We start from the raw sequence: 14,964 nt of genomic DNA, 5'->3' as shown, positions 1-14,964 counted from the left end.
TCAGTGGGTTGAGCCTCTGCCTTCAGCTCGGGTCATGGTCTTGGAGTCCTGGGATCAAGCCCTGCATCACGCTGTCTGCTCAGCGGGGAGCCTGCCTCCCCCCCTCTCTGCCTACCTCTCTGCCTATTTGTGATCTCTGTGTCAAATAAATAAATAAAATAATCTTAAAAAAAAAAAGTATATATGGATTTACCTGGTTCTCTTGGTGGGTGGTTTCCCTGCCAGTAGTCAGCACAACTTGGCAGAAGCTCTTCTCAACTGAAAGAGGACAAGAACTCCATCTGGGGGTTAACAAAAGCTCCATTTCTTGAGGACTCATCCAAATTTACGAGAAAACCCTGAGTTGAGCATTTTCATGAGCCTGTTCTTTAGACCTGCCTGTTGATGTTATTTAATCTGCTCGACAGAATGAACTGATGTCATCCTCAGGCTCTGTCAGGAGACTGTTTAAACCCCCTTCCTCTAACCCTGATCTAGTATCTTCCTGCTTGAAAATGTACTTCATCAGGCAGCCAATTCATGTTAGAACTTGCAGCCCTTCCTGTGAGAGCACTAGCAGGCCTCCCCCAGCCTCCCTCCCCTCAACGAGGTATGGACTGTGTGATTTCAGGCATGGTTTTGTTGTGGTGTGAAGAGAAGGTGTTAGCTGCCGAGTTCTGTTTGTCAGCAGAGCCTGACAAACCCATGCTGGCACTTGCTGGGGCTGGGCAACCAATCACAGCTGGAACGGTTATCGTCATGGAGTCCCTATGGGCTTCCTCTATCAGGTCACATCCCAAAATAACATTGGGCAGTATTTCAAGTGAAGAAACGAAGGCTTTCGGGGCTGTAGCCAGCCTGGAGTGTGAGATTCTGTGTGAAATAGTTGGACTTGCTCCAACGCTTTTGATCTGCATGGTAGATGAGCAATAAAATGCATGAAACACGTTGGAAACACGTGAGGAAATTCTCCCTGGCCCTGCTGCTTCCTTGGAGCTGGCAGGGCACTGAGTGGGCTGATCTCACCTCCCATCTCTCAGCAGGATTATGCTTGGAAGAGAGCAAACCTGGGAATAGAGATCTTTCCTCTTAAGGGGCATTGCTACAGTTCTTTCAATAGACCTCCTGGAAGATACCTGTTAGGTGGGCCTTTTAGGAAGAACCAAGACACCCTGAGTTTTGAAATGCAAAAGTAGCCCCTGCCAGGGAGAGTAGGGGCTTGGGCTGATTGAACTTTGTGTGATAGGTGTGTTGTGGAAGGTCAGACTTGTTCAGCACACTGAGGTCTGACTCAACAACCAGCCATCCGGCTTTTTGTGGAACAAAAGACCTGAAAAACTGGCTTTTTGTGGGGTAGAAAGCAGAGGTGTGTCCCATGTAATAAAAGGACATGGAGTTCAGAGCAATATCTGTTCGTGTAGAGGGGAGACACTTACTTTGGAGTCTTCCTCCCCACCAGGCCCTGCCATTTCTCAAGACATTTACCGTGATTAAGCTACTGGGACTGATCGATATGTCTTACATCTTACACTGCTTATGTGTTGTCATATCTCTCATTCCAGGCTGTTAACTGCTGGTACTGCATATTCCATATGGCCCCAACCATATGGTGCCAGTGGAGTTTCATGCATATGGCCCAGGGTTACCACAAACTCAGATTTGTCCAGTCCCCCTATTGTGTAACTGAGAAAACCAGGCCCAGCTTGTTGCCAGCTTGTCCAAGGCCATAACTGATAAGTACCAAGAACCAGGCCTTGGTCTCCTAACTCAAAGGTGTGGTATTTTTTTTTTTTTTTTTAGTCCGGATAGTATCACAGCATAATGGAGAGAGAGAGAACATAGGCTTTGGGGTTCACCAGACCTGGGTTCAAAATCTAGTTTCTGATGCTCACTTGTTGGGTGACTTGGGCGTGTAACCCAATCCCTCTGAGCATCAGTGTGCGCATCTTGAGCGTGTCAGTGGTGGTTGTACCTGCTTCCAAGAATAGTAGAAAATTAAGGAACTCCATAAAGTGGCTGGCACATTATACATGCTCAAATGGTAAATGGCAAATGATTTGTCCCTTTCTATGCTAACATTCTGGTTCTTAAAAAAAAAAAAAAAAAAAAAAAAACACGGGCGCCTGGGTGGCTCATTTGGTTAAGTGACTGCCTTTGGCTCAGGTCATGATCTCAGGGTCCTGGGCTCGCGTCCCACATCAGGCTCCTTGCTCAGTGGGGAGCCTACTTCTCCCTCTCCCTCTGCCCCTCCCCCCCGCTTGTGTTCTCTCTAGTTCTTCCTAGCTCTCGCCCCACCAATAAATAAATAAAATCTCTCTCTCTCTCTCTTTTTTTTTTTTTTTAAAGATTTCATTTATTTATTTGACAGAGAGACAGCGAGGGAGAGAACACAGGTAGGGGGAGTGGGAGAGGAAGAAGCAGGCTTTCTGCCCACCAGGAAGCCCGATGTGGGGTTCCTCCCAGGACCCCAGGATCATGACCTGAGCCAAAGGCAGATGCTTAACAACTGAGCCACCCAGGCACCCCCCCCCAAAAAAAAAAAACAAAAAACTTTTAAATCAACTACCCTCATGCTGACCAGTTGCCATCTGCTGAAAATGACAGTTTGAGAGATTGGCCTCAAACCAACCAAATCAGAGAGATAAGAAGATTAACGCTGCTTCCTTCCCCACTATTACTCTGTGCCCAGGCATCCCTGCCCACGTGGGGCTGCTGTTGACAGTGGTTTATTTAACACTTTTTCTCCAAGGAGCTCAGGGCACTTTACCAAAACTGACGGCGCTCCTCAGAGTGCCTCTGTGAGGGAGGCCACCGTGCTGCTGCTGCAGAGACCCCGAGGGTCCTGAGAGCCCCAGTGGCCGCCAGTGTTTTCTTCATGCTCCTGGGACCTCTCAGCCGGACTAGCACGTTCACTTGTGGATCTGTGGAGAACCTGGTTTTTAACAGAAGTGTGGCCGAAGCAGCCGTCCGTAGGCCCTGTCCTGACCCATAGCAGTGCTTGGTGGGCTGTTGGGTGCCCCCCATCCCGCCCTCTTCAGTTCCTCGGAAGATTTCCAAGGGTGTATACCAAGTTGAACAGAGGGGAACTTTGGCTTTACCTATACTGTCTGAACTGTTTTTGCCATGAGAATATTCCTATTTTGTTTAATTAGAAACAGAAATATTCAGGGGTACCTGGATGGCTCAGTTGACCATCTGACTCTTGGTTTTGGCTCAGGTCTGATCTCAGGGTCCTGGGATTGAGTCCTGCATGGGGCTCTGCCCTCCACGGCAAGTCTGCTTGAGGATTCTCTTTCCCCCTCCCTCGCCCCCCACCCCCCACACTTACATGTGCAAGCAAGCAGGGGCACGCTCGTGTTCTCCCCCCCCATAAGTAAATAAATAAATAAAAACAAAGGTGTTCAAAACACTTAATTTTCCAAAGCCATTTGAATAGGGCCAAGTCCTTATGGATGGACCTTTGATTCCTATTCTGCTTCAAAACACACTGATTTCTTTTCTCTGTAAGCAAGTAGTTCATATCACGGGAGCTGGCAGACCAGTAAGGAATGGGTACTGGGGGAAGGAATGCTGATGGAACCTATTGGTCCCTGAACGAGAGCATTGAGCTTTGGTTTCTGTTACTGATCCAGGCCTAACAAGTGGCTTTCAAGCTCTACACCACTGGCTTCTCTTGTCTTCTTGCTGCCTCTTTGAGTTTATTCTCCTTGTATCAGAAACCAGATGTCCCTGGTATAGCTTAGCCCTCCATATGAGAGTGGAATCCTCCCTCCTCGGGATGAACCCAGGGCTTCTCAGAGCTCCAGGTACTTCAGTCCTTCGCAAGGAAAGACACCCTCTGGTGTTACCTACAGGACAGCCTTCTTGTCCATGCTGGGACTAATTCTCACTGAGTATTTAAAGCATGCTATGGTGTGCTAGGTCTGCTTCTTATAGGAAAGCTAGCATTTTCTGACTTCTGAGCTAACACTAGAGACCTGGACACAGGCACAAATGCATACTTACCTGCCTGCCTTGCTTTCAGGGCAAGATTTATTCCCATAGAACTCAGCAGGAATGTTCCCAGCTTAGTGAAGTAACCAGATGGTTTGCAGGAAATCCAACCAACCTGATAAATGGGGGGAGAGCCCAAGAGATACCCTCTGGCCTTCAATGTTACTGTCAGACTCCAGGATGAGTGCCATCTTGAACTAATCTTTTTAGGCTGAGCTTGTTGTAGGAATAAGAATGGACTTAACTCGGGCCATTTCGGATCTCCTTTCTCTTCAGGTGTATTTCTTTAAGAGAACTTTTTTAACCATTTCACCATTAGGTGTTTCCCAGGTCTGGGCGCCTACCTAAAACTCTCATCCTTTGTTCAGCATACGGTAGTTCCCAGCCTGAAGTTAATGTGTGGTGTTGAACCAGTGATATTGCTAGAGAATGAGGTTGGGTCTGGGTGTGCATTTCCTGTGGTGAACATTTCTCAGTTGAGCTCCTGGTTGCTAATCTTGGGAGTTTACTGACCTAGAGTGAACTCTTCACTGATGAATTCAAGGTAAGCAAAGCCCCCCAATAAACATCAAGTTATCGCTGAAAAAGCTAGGAGGAAAACTGATTTGTTCAGTTGGTAAGCATTTGTTCATCCCTGTTGTGGGCCAGTTGTTGGGAATATAGTTCCAAATCTCCTTGGCAGTTAAGGAATTACCTTTCCTATGCAATATATCCCTTTCCCACGTCCTACCCTTTATGTTTACAGTGTGGTAACTTGGAGCAAGTGTGTCCTTGGTAAATGTAGGTTTTAAGAATCTGATGGAGAGGGGATCCATGAACATTGCCCAGACTTGTTTAACACTCTCCTGTAGCTAGCTCCTGGTGCCATCCTGGTAGTGTTTTGTTAAGTTTCCCCATCGGAAAGAACTAAAGCCTTACTGAAAGAGCAGCTTTCTTACAACTATAGATGTTGGGGACAAGAAAGAAGATCAAAGTGCTGGATGATCTGCTCTGGTAGATAGACCATGGGTCAGCAAACTACAGCTTATGGGCTAGTTACTTATTTTGTTTTGTTTTTAGTTTTTTTTTAAAGATTTTATTTATTTGACACAGAGAGATCACAAGTAGGCAGAGAGGCAGGCAGAGAGAGGAGGAACCAGGCTCCCTGCTAAGCAGAGAGCCCCATGTGGGGCTCAATCTCAGGACCCTGAGATCATGACCCAGGCCAGAGGCAGAGACTTAACCCACTGAGCCACCCAGGCGCCCCTAGTTACTTGTTTTTATAAATAAAGTTTTATTAGAACACAGTCCACGAATTTTTTGATGTATTATCTGTGACTGCTTTTGCACTATGGTGGCAGAGTTGAATAGTTGTGACAAAGACTAAAGGCTCAGAGTCTAAGATATTTTCTATCTGACTCTGAATAGTTTGCCATCTGTAAGCTTTAGTATCATGACTACATAACTTGTGCAGTGTGTTTGCTCTTGGTTGTCTAGGGAAAGTATTAATTGTGTAGTACAACTGTTGAAGGAAGAGTCTTTCTGCCTAACATTGCTAATCTATATCCTTGTATGTGTTTCAGGATCTGTCTGGTTCAATAGACGATCTCCCAATGGGGACAGAAGGAGCTCTGAGCCCTGGAGTGAGCACATCAGGGATTTCCAGCAGCCAAGGAGAGCAGAGTAATCCAGCTCAGTCTCCTTTCTCTCCTCATACCTCCCCTCACCTGCCTGGCATCCGAGGCCCCTCCCCATCCCCTGTTGGCTCCCCCGCCAGTGTTGCTCAGTCTCGCTCAGGACCACTCTCGCCTGCTGCAGTGCCAGGTACCTTCAAGTGCTGGACTTCGGGGAGAGGGTAAAGGGACTGGCCCCCAGTGATTGCAGGGCCCCAGCCTTCCCCTGCCACAAAGAGCATCTCTGGTTCATGTCTACGAAGTTTCCCTTCAGCATTCGAAGAAGAGAGGTGGGATCCCCTTGGTGGGGTCCTTCTGTGTATGTGGTATTGGGAGATTTAGCCTTGCCAGAAGCCATTTTCAGCTCTGAAATGATCTCCTAGCTAGAATTTCCAGGCTTAGCCATGATTGGCTTCTTTCTGTGTTTGGAGCAGGCAACCAGATGCCACCTCGGCCACCCAGTGGCCAGTCGGACAGCATCATGCATCCTTCCATGAACCAATCGAGCATTGCCCAAGATCGAGGTAAGACCCTGGGCTTTCAGGGAGGTGTGGAAGTTTAAGGGAGCTGTTTGGTTATCCTGTGCAATAGTTTTTGGAGAACTGTATGACAAGGAAGCTTAGGACAGTCCCAGCAGTGAATCGTGAAGTTAGAAAGGGCTTGACCACGCTGGTGGCTCCAGTATTGTGTTTTTCATTGTTTGTGTTCTGTTGAATTCCTCCCTACACGGTATCTAATTTGGTCAGCAAATACTGAAGACTCGACATCAAATCTTTACTCTTTAAATGCTGTCCCATTTTGTTGTCAGTGCTGTTTGTCTTTCAGACCCGCATTTAGTAGAAACAGTTGCCATGCCCTGGTTAATGGCTATGTCACTTTGAAGGGTGCCTAAGAGAGCACATAATTATATAGCAAATAAGATACAGACTTTGTGCAAGTAGTTGCTAAAGAAAATGTAGGTGGTGAGGTCCTATGATAAGGGACAACATTTGTTCTCATCGTACTGAGGTAATAATATATGGACACTCCCCACAAATAGGTTACATGCAGAGGAACCCCCAGATGCCCCAGTACAGTTCCCCTCAGCCCGGCTCGGCCTTATCTCCGCGTCAGCCTTCAGGTGGACAGATGCACACAGGCATGGGCTCCTACCAGCAGAACTCCATGGGGAGCTACGGTCCCCAGGGGAGTCAGTATGGCCCACAGGGTGAGTATGCTACCCAGTCAGGAGTACATAGAGGTGTATACATACACTGGTCTCTGGGTTTTAAGAGTAGGACTGCCCTTTGCCTTAAATCCACCAAAGCCAGGCCCTAAAATAAGGCAGGACTATCACCCTGGGAAAGTCCCTGAATATCCCTGAGCCTCTCTTTCATCTGTAAAATAGGGAGAAGGCGTTTTGCCCAAGACTGGGCAGACACTTAATGGCCATTAAAGTAAATTAGTCCTAATAGAATGTATCTTTGCTCAAAATGAGCCCTGGACAGATCTAAAGCTGAATGTCTCAGCAGAGCACGGGAGAGATGGCGGATTACCTATGTAGAAAGGAAGGAGTTCTGGGAGGTGAGGGGCCGGGGTAGCAGCAAAGCCACTCTTGCCTGCCAGCCAGCCTTGCTCTGTGCTGCGCTGGCTTGAGGATGAGAGGACAACTGAGGCCTGCCTTTCTGTGTTCCTTGCCTCTCCACCCCCCCCTTTTTTTTCCAAATGGGGTGAAGGCTGCAATGAAGTTGGTCTTTTATCAAATCAAATAGCGAGTGATTCCTCTCATTTATTATCTTTGGAGTTTTAGAGCTGAGCAAGATTAAGGAATTGCTAGTGAATCACTAACCAGTCTCTGTGTCTTCTCTTCTTCTTTCCTTCCCAGGAGGCTACCCCAGGCAGCCAAACTATAACGCCTTGCCCAATGCTAACTACCCCAGTGCAGGCATGGCCGGAAGCATGAACCCTATGGGTGCTGGAGGTCAGATGCATGGGCAACCTGGCATCCCACCTTATGGCACACTCCCTCCAGGGAGAATAAGTCATGCCTCCATGGGCAACCGGCCTTATGGCCCTAACATGGCCAATATGCCACCTCAGGTTGGGTCAGGGATGTGTCCCCCACCAGGGGGCATGAACCGGAAAACTCAAGAAACTGCTGTCGCCATGCATGTTGCTGCCAACTCTATCCAAAACAGGTAAGGCCTAGGAAGTGAAGAGGGTGTCAGCAGAAGGAAATAAACTTCAAAGTTATTTGGGTTGTTGAGATGCTTCTGGATCTGAACCATGCCATCTTGGTAAATATGTATTTTATTGAGAGCTCTTTAGAAAACTGGGTTTCCTTGCAGTGGAAAGAAAACCAACAAAAGTGCTGATTCTTAAGCATCTTCAGTTGATACCAAATTTCACATGACCAGACATTGTATGTAAATAACTTTATAAAGCATAGCTTATTTTGATGAGTAAAATAAGTTTTCAGAGCTTCTCTATTTCTTCTGTCAATCTAGTTTTTTTGGTTTCCCAAGGGATTTTAATGATACACATGACTTGGATCTGTAGTGTGAGAAATGCAGGATGGTAGGGTTGTGGTTTGCCATTTCTCTACTGTTCTTTGTGGTTCTTTGTGTTTGAATCTGGTACTAAAGTGCAGAGAGCTCATGTGATTTGGTTTAATGACTTTGAAGATTCATCCATTCTTCCTTGGACACTCACTTTGGTGGCTGTTCACTTCAGTGAATATGATTCCATTGGCTTTTGAAGGCTCTGTCTGTGTACCCCATTGTTGGTGGCTACAGTTCTTACAGTGACTCTTGTCTTACTGGAATGCTGATGAACTAAGGTAGAATAGGGTAATTAGTGGTAAAGAGATGGGTTTGGTAGTACTTCAGAATGATGGAAGCGTAGAGCAGTAGGTCCATCAAGAAAGCACGTCCAGGTGCTATGCCGTGAGGGGTCCAGATTGGTTGGGATTTGACATGACAAAGTGGTAAAATCTAGGCCTTTTGCCGTAGAGAGGGCCCTTAAATGGAAACACATTTGACACTGGAAGTGCCTGGAGGAAGGTGGTACTTAAGAGACACGGTAGGGGTCCCTTCTTCAAGGATTGTATCCTTTAAAATTGAGCTATGGTTTCCTGTTTGGAGCCTGAACCATCTTAGAACCTTTCATGGGAGGTAGTAGATAGGAATGTCTAGGTCAGGTGGTACATGGTTATGGTTTAGGAAACCCATAAACTTTTTCCTTTTAAGCCTTACTAGATGATCTTGGCTCACAAACTCTATTTAGCTCAGGTCCAAATCTGAAAGCTCAGTGTCTCTAACTCTTGTCTCTCACTTTCCATCTTCTTCCTCAGGCCACCAGGCTACCCCAATATGAATCAGGGGGGCATGATGGGAACTGGACCTCCCTACGGACAAGGGATTAATAGTATGGCTGGCATGATCAACCCTCAGGGACCCCCGTATCCCATGGGTGGGACCATGGCCAACAATTCAGCAGGTAAGTCCAAGCCTTTGCTCACCCAGGAATTTCTTCTAGAATGATCTTCATGTCAAACGTACTGGACTTGTGATCTTTTTTCTTTTTTATAGGGATGGCAGCCAGCCCAGAGATGATGGGCCTTGGGGATGTCAAGTTAACTCCAGCCACCAAAATGAACAATAAGGCAGATGGGACACCCAAGACAGAATCCAAATCCAAGGTAATGATTTATATCCTGACTCCTCTCACCTCTCTGTCCCATCCTCTCCAGGGATAGGAAGGAAAAAGAAAAGAAGGTGACTAGACTCTAGCCTTTTATGACACGGATTAGATCTCAGAAAAGTCTGCTCTTGCCTCTTCTAATCATGAAGGGAGGGTCCCAGGCTAATAGCTCATTGAATTAGATTTCAGTTAGCCTAAAGGGTCCTGATAGAAATAACACAATGTTCTCAAAGCTGTCGTGTGATAGAGGAAATGCCAGGCCTGCAGTGTAGAATTCTCTGTATTGCCCTTTGGGAAACTGTGCACCCTGTCCTCATGCATTGGTAGGTGGTGTGTGCCATGGGCAACTAGTTGCTCTTCTCTTCCTGGACCTTCCTCCGAGCAGCAGGAATGGTTGGTGCCCTGTGTTCTATAAAGAGGAGGATGAGGCAGGTGGGGGTTTGGGTCCTTGCTGGCCTCCCAGTAGGATGGTCCTGAGTGTGCTGTCTGTTGGGTTGTATGGCAGTCTGGGGACCTGCTCAGTGTTCGAGACATTTCTGCCCTTTGTCACACCCCATTTTCCCTATCTCGTAAAGCAGGGGAAATAAAAATGTACAGCTTCCACATTCTGTGGACCCTCACCTCTGGCTCTCAGGCCCTCGTAGCCATCCTCCTGTCTGGGACAGGACAATTAACATCCAGAGCCTTTCAGGCAGGTTAGGAAGACCCTTCCTTTCTTGACAGGAGGAAATTTCTTTTCATTTGAGTCCATCCCATTGTCTCGAAATCACGTTTTGAATTTCTTGAGTTCTCTGAAACAGTCTCTGACAGCATGCCCAGGCTCCTGGGTAATAGCGCGCGGGTAGTATAGTGACACTGTTGTCAGGTGTATAAGGGTTTGACACTTAGCTCTGCTACTTAAGAGCAGTGAGCTTTAGGAACGGGCTCCTTGTGCCTGCTTCCTTATCTTTCAAGAGGAGGATAATTAATAATGCTTAATATATAAAGGCATCTAGCATGGCACCCAGTGCATAATACATAGGCAATGTTAGCTTCCTTCCTTTACGGGAAGAATTTCTAGCTCCCATTTGGTCTTTTGACCTTGCAGAAGGCAAGGTACATGTTAGTGACTGCCCCAGAATAAGAAGCTTTACCACTGCCCTAATCAAAGGACTTCTGAGACCACCCTTAGCATAGGCTTTGAATCTGACCGGTTCCTATGAATCTTGACCTGCCCCTTCCAGAAATCCAGTTCTTCTACTACAACCAATGAGAAGATCACCAAGTTGTATGAGCTGGGTGGTGAGCCTGAGAGGAAGATGTGGGTGGACCGTTATCTGGCCTTCACGGAGGAGAAGGCCATGGGCATGACAAATCTGCCTGCTGTGGGTAGGAAACCTCTGGACCTCTATCGCCTCTATGTGTCTGTGAAGGAGATTGGTGGATTGACTCAGGTGAGTGCCTAGCACTTGGCTTCCTCTGTGGTTTCAACAAGCCTCTCTCTAGGTACTCAGTGGCTTCACCTGGTGCCAAGCCTCCCACAGGGACATCACCGTCTCCTGCTCTCTGAGGCACATACTGACAGACTGGAAGCACAGGGCTTCTAGAAGATAAGATAAAGACAGAAGGCTGAGACCTGCCTGGGTAGAATGATGTATTAGCATTGAGCTTACCACCATATGTCTAGGGTCTCACTGGGGCGCAAAGATGGGGAACATGCGGGAGGCAGTTTGGCATAGTAAGCAAGGACATGGTTTGGAAAGACGGGTCTGGTTTTGAATTCTTTCTTAGCCACTTAACAACACATGTGACCTTAATCAAGGTGTATGACCATTCTGAGCCCTGACCTTCTTACTTGTAGAGTAGGGAGAGTGTGTCTCCTGCTAGACCATCAGAAGCTAGAACTAACACCCAAAGCTTGCAGCAAGATGCCTGCCATGTAAATTGGTCTGTAAGATGGTATGGGCATAGCCAGAGTAGTTGCTGACCCTTTCCTTCCAATCCCAGTGAAGATGGGATTTCAGGAGCTATTTGATAGAAATAGCTTATGAGGGATGAAGTAGGTGGGGCAGTTGTGTTTAGGTGCTCCATATGGCATACCGACGTGAATGCATTAGTCTGTGCTAAAAACCTCTGAACTGAATCCCTTCCTGAGCCTTGCCCCTGCTCTGAGGCCTTAGAGCTTTGCTTCACACTCAGCCCAGGAGGCAAAGAGTTGAGGCAGTGCTGTGCTTTGCAAACTTTCCTCCTATGTGTGTTCTGTAGTCATCAGATCAGGAGCCTGCTGTTGGATCTGAGTTTGTGGCTGAGCTCAGGGGGAGGCGTGGCGGGGAGAGACGTATTCCAAACCTTCTAAATCAGAAGAGGAAAACAGCTGTCACCAGCAGAAAAGAAAGTGATTGGAATGAAGCCAACCAACAGTCAGTTATGAATTCCTTCTCCCTTCAGGCTTTATTCCCCTCCCCCACAAAGGAAAACAAAACAAAACAAGACACGTGCACACCGCCACATAACTGGCGTGGGAAGCAAAGCCACAGCAGGCTTCTGAGGTGACCCTGGGCTTATTCCTGTCATTCTCCCCGGTATTGAATTCTCCAAAACGGGCTTCTCCTGCCTGTAGAGAAAGGGAGGGGGCGTCGGGTTAGGTTCGGCATACTTTCAATTGGATGGGCTTCTGGATTCACTGGACCTAGGATGCGGTCCAGAGGGAATCCCGAAGCCTGCGCCTGTCTTCCGGTTGGCGAAAGGATGCCATCCTTTTAGGGGCTAGGATGTAATTGAATGCTAAAGACAGTGTGAGTTCAGAGGAGAGAGTTAGTTTTTGAAGCTTCCAAGAAGGCAGGAGATGAGTCCTGAGCCTCTTGTGAAGGCTTAGTAGGGTGTAGGTAGAGGAGGGGGTCATTCAGTTGACCGGCCTGCATGGCACGGATATAGGAGAGTCTGGAATATACCTGGCCAGCACCATCTCCGACCTTCAGGCTTCAGCTCAGATGGTAGCCTGCTCTGGAAGTGTTCCTGGTCACCTCCCCACCATCTAGGTTGTCCCTCTCTTTTCTTCTCACTCTTCTCTCCAGTATCGTAGGTACCAGGTCAGCAGACAGACCACAGCATGTTGAGCTTCCTATGTGGTCTGGGACTAGAAAGCTGGTGTTCCCAGCCTTCGAGGTGGATGAGTAAGCATAAGAATACATGAAGAAGGAAACCTGCCTGGCTAGAGCAGCAAGACCATCTAATTGTAGGGATTGGGGAATGGTCTTGGTCAGTGTGTCCTGAAGCTTAGGAAAGGAGACAAGTGTAGACTGGCCAGGAGAGGGAGGCACAGAGGGCACAGAGAAGTTAGAGGGCCTGAAGGGTCTCCTGGACAACCAGGACAGTGACGGTGAGGAAAGGGAGCTTGTAGTTTGTGACATGTCACTGAGAAGCGGGACAGCAGAGACACAAGAATGTAAAATTTGCAAAGAGCCCTACAACGAGGAAACACCCCAGATATGAAAACTTCCAGTTTGATGAAGTAAGTCAAGCAGAGTGGTAGCTGATACTGCCATGCCTCCATTTTGGAAAATGTTGATTTTTATTGTTGCCTTTGAAGGGGTTTGGATCTGATGGTGACTTGCACAGCCCTTTTCAGTACTGTACTTGTGTTAAGCATCATACCTTCTGAATTCTGTTCTCTCCCATTAATAGTGATGTGAAATCTGCCCTTTTTTGAATAAGCACTGTCTGCTAGTTGCTGTGATCTGTGGATAGAGCCTGCTGAGGGTAGAGGGAAGCTAGCCATGGATTTAACATTTTTTGTGGACTCTGCACCAAGGGGGCTTAACTTTGGTTGGTTAACTGCAATTCCATGAGAGATGACTGCCTGGTAGCCTGACAGGGTTTGGGGCTTGTGAGCAGGAAGACCAGGTGGAAGATGGCCCTCGACTCTTCTGGTTGGTTGTACAGGTCAACAAGAACAAAAAATGGCGGGAACTTGCGACCAACCTCAACGTGGGCACCTCAAGCAGTGCTGCCAGCTCCTTGAAAAAGCAGTACATCCAGTGTCTCTATGCCTTTGAGTGCAAGATTGAACGGGGAGAAGACCCTCCCCCAGACATCTTTGCAGCTGCTGATTCCAAGAAGTCCCAGCCCAAGATCCAGCCTCCCTCTCCTGGTAAGGATTGGGTGCGCAGCCCACTAAGGCTCACCCTTCACAGGTAGCATTCAAGGGTCCAGGCTCCTTTATGCAGCAGTGCCTGGCCCTAGGGACGGCTGCTCTGCCCTGCCCTATGCCAGGCCTTACCGTGGTGATCGAACTGAAGAGCAGCGGCCAGTGGCGACTCCCTTGAGAGGTAGTCTGTAGCAGCCCTTAAGTTTTAATTTTCGTTGTGCACCTGGCATCTTGCCAAATGTTTGTAAACTAGCGAGTAGGAGGGACACCAGAGGAGTGGGGAAGTCTGACAAATCACAGTGAGGCAGGGCCATCTGGGAGCTTTGGCCCACTGATGTCAGCGCCTTAGAATGCAGCTGAGACTAGAGCCCTGAATTCCCCAGGGAGCGGAGATGCTAATGAATGGGAAGGAGGGGTTGGGGAGGGGATATGAATGGAACTCACTGATGGGAGTGCCTCTGCCCACCCTCCTTTCTGAGAGGAGGCTGGGGCCTGAGCAAGCATGGGGAGGGAAGAAGGCCAGGGCTCCTAGAAGGTGGGTGTAAACACATGTGCCCTGGTGTTGACCTCTGAGGGTGTAATGAGTGCCTGAGATGACTCATCAGCTGGGGAGGCCTAAGCAGTGGGATATCTGCTGCTGGGAATGGTAACTCATGGAAACATTAATTACTGGTAGTTCTGCTCGCATCAGCTTGGAGGAACATTGAAACCTGAGAGGTGACACTGTGCTAGATGTTTGTTGAGTGGGAGCTCCTAGGTTCCTAAAGTACACTGCAGGTCTGGGACAAGATGGAGCCTTCCTACCTAGGATTCCAGGGGCTCTGACAGGCAACTTGTACACCAGCATTATAGGGTTTAGTAGGTTAGACATGGTCCTTGGGGAAGTAAAGAAAAGTAGTCAGGGAAGCTGGCAGAGACTCAAGGAAATCCCTAGCATGGTGATGGCATCTCCACGCTACTCCTCGTCTCCAGATGTGAACAGTAGCAAGGAGCAACAGAAACCTCCCGATTCCCCGGGGCACCTGGGCGGCTCAGTCAGTTAAGCATCCGACTCTTGTTCTCAGCTGAGGTCTTGATCAGAGTCATGAGTTTAAACCCCACATCAGAATCCACAGTGGGCACGGAGGCTTTGTAAAAAAAAAAAAAAAAAAGGAAAGGAAAGGAAAGGAAAACTCAAATTCCCTTCTTTATTACCTGGCCTTACATATCCCCTGCTGAGAAGGGCGATTCAAAGTTTAAAGAAGCCCAGCTTTAGCCTTATAACGATCCTTTCGAAGGAGACCCCAGGGCATTTGTGTATTTCTGTGAGAGTTAAAGACTTGCCGGCTCACCCCACATCTCTATCCACAGCGGGATCTGGGTCTATGCAGGGGCCACAGACACCTCAGTCAACTAGCAGTTCCATGGCAGAAGGAGGAGACCTGAAGCCACCAACTCCAGCATCCACACCACACAGTCAGATCCCGCCCTTGCCAGGCATGAGGTAAGGCCAGGAGCAGGGGCAAGGGGCTTGGGGAGGACCTGGGCGGAACT

The 14,964-nt window shown here is 48.0% G+C and overlaps 1 protein-coding gene across 3 annotated transcripts in view; it reads left to right on the top strand.

Annotated features, from left to right (window-relative positions):
- LOC111154896 (AT-rich interaction domain 1A) overlaps positions 1 to 14,964 on the top strand; it is a 69,351-nt gene that overhangs the window by 46,469 nt on the left and 7,918 nt on the right. For all 3 annotated transcript variants that reach the window (XM_022514843.1, XM_022514842.1, XM_022514844.1), the window contains exons 5-13: positions 5,535 to 5,775; positions 6,059 to 6,148; positions 6,664 to 6,831; positions 7,489 to 7,801; positions 8,956 to 9,101; positions 9,194 to 9,303; positions 10,529 to 10,738; positions 13,227 to 13,434; positions 14,782 to 14,914. In XM_022514843.1, coding sequence (XP_022370551.1) covers positions 5,535 to 5,775; positions 6,059 to 6,148; positions 6,664 to 6,831; positions 7,489 to 7,801; positions 8,956 to 9,101; positions 9,194 to 9,303; positions 10,529 to 10,738; positions 13,227 to 13,434; positions 14,782 to 14,914 — 1,619 coding nt within the window. The remainder of the gene's footprint in view (positions 1 to 5,534; positions 5,776 to 6,058; positions 6,149 to 6,663; positions 6,832 to 7,488; positions 7,802 to 8,955; positions 9,102 to 9,193; positions 9,304 to 10,528; positions 10,739 to 13,226; positions 13,435 to 14,781; positions 14,915 to 14,964) is intronic.

Source organism: Enhydra lutris, unplaced genomic scaffold, assembly GCF_002288905.1.
Source record: "Enhydra lutris kenyoni isolate GAN:26980312 unplaced genomic scaffold, ASM228890v2 scaffoldscaffold38, whole genome shotgun sequence".
Lineage (NCBI taxonomy): Eukaryota > Metazoa > Chordata > Mammalia > Carnivora > Mustelidae > Enhydra > Enhydra lutris.
This window is presented reverse-complemented; position numbering and strand designations above follow the sequence as displayed.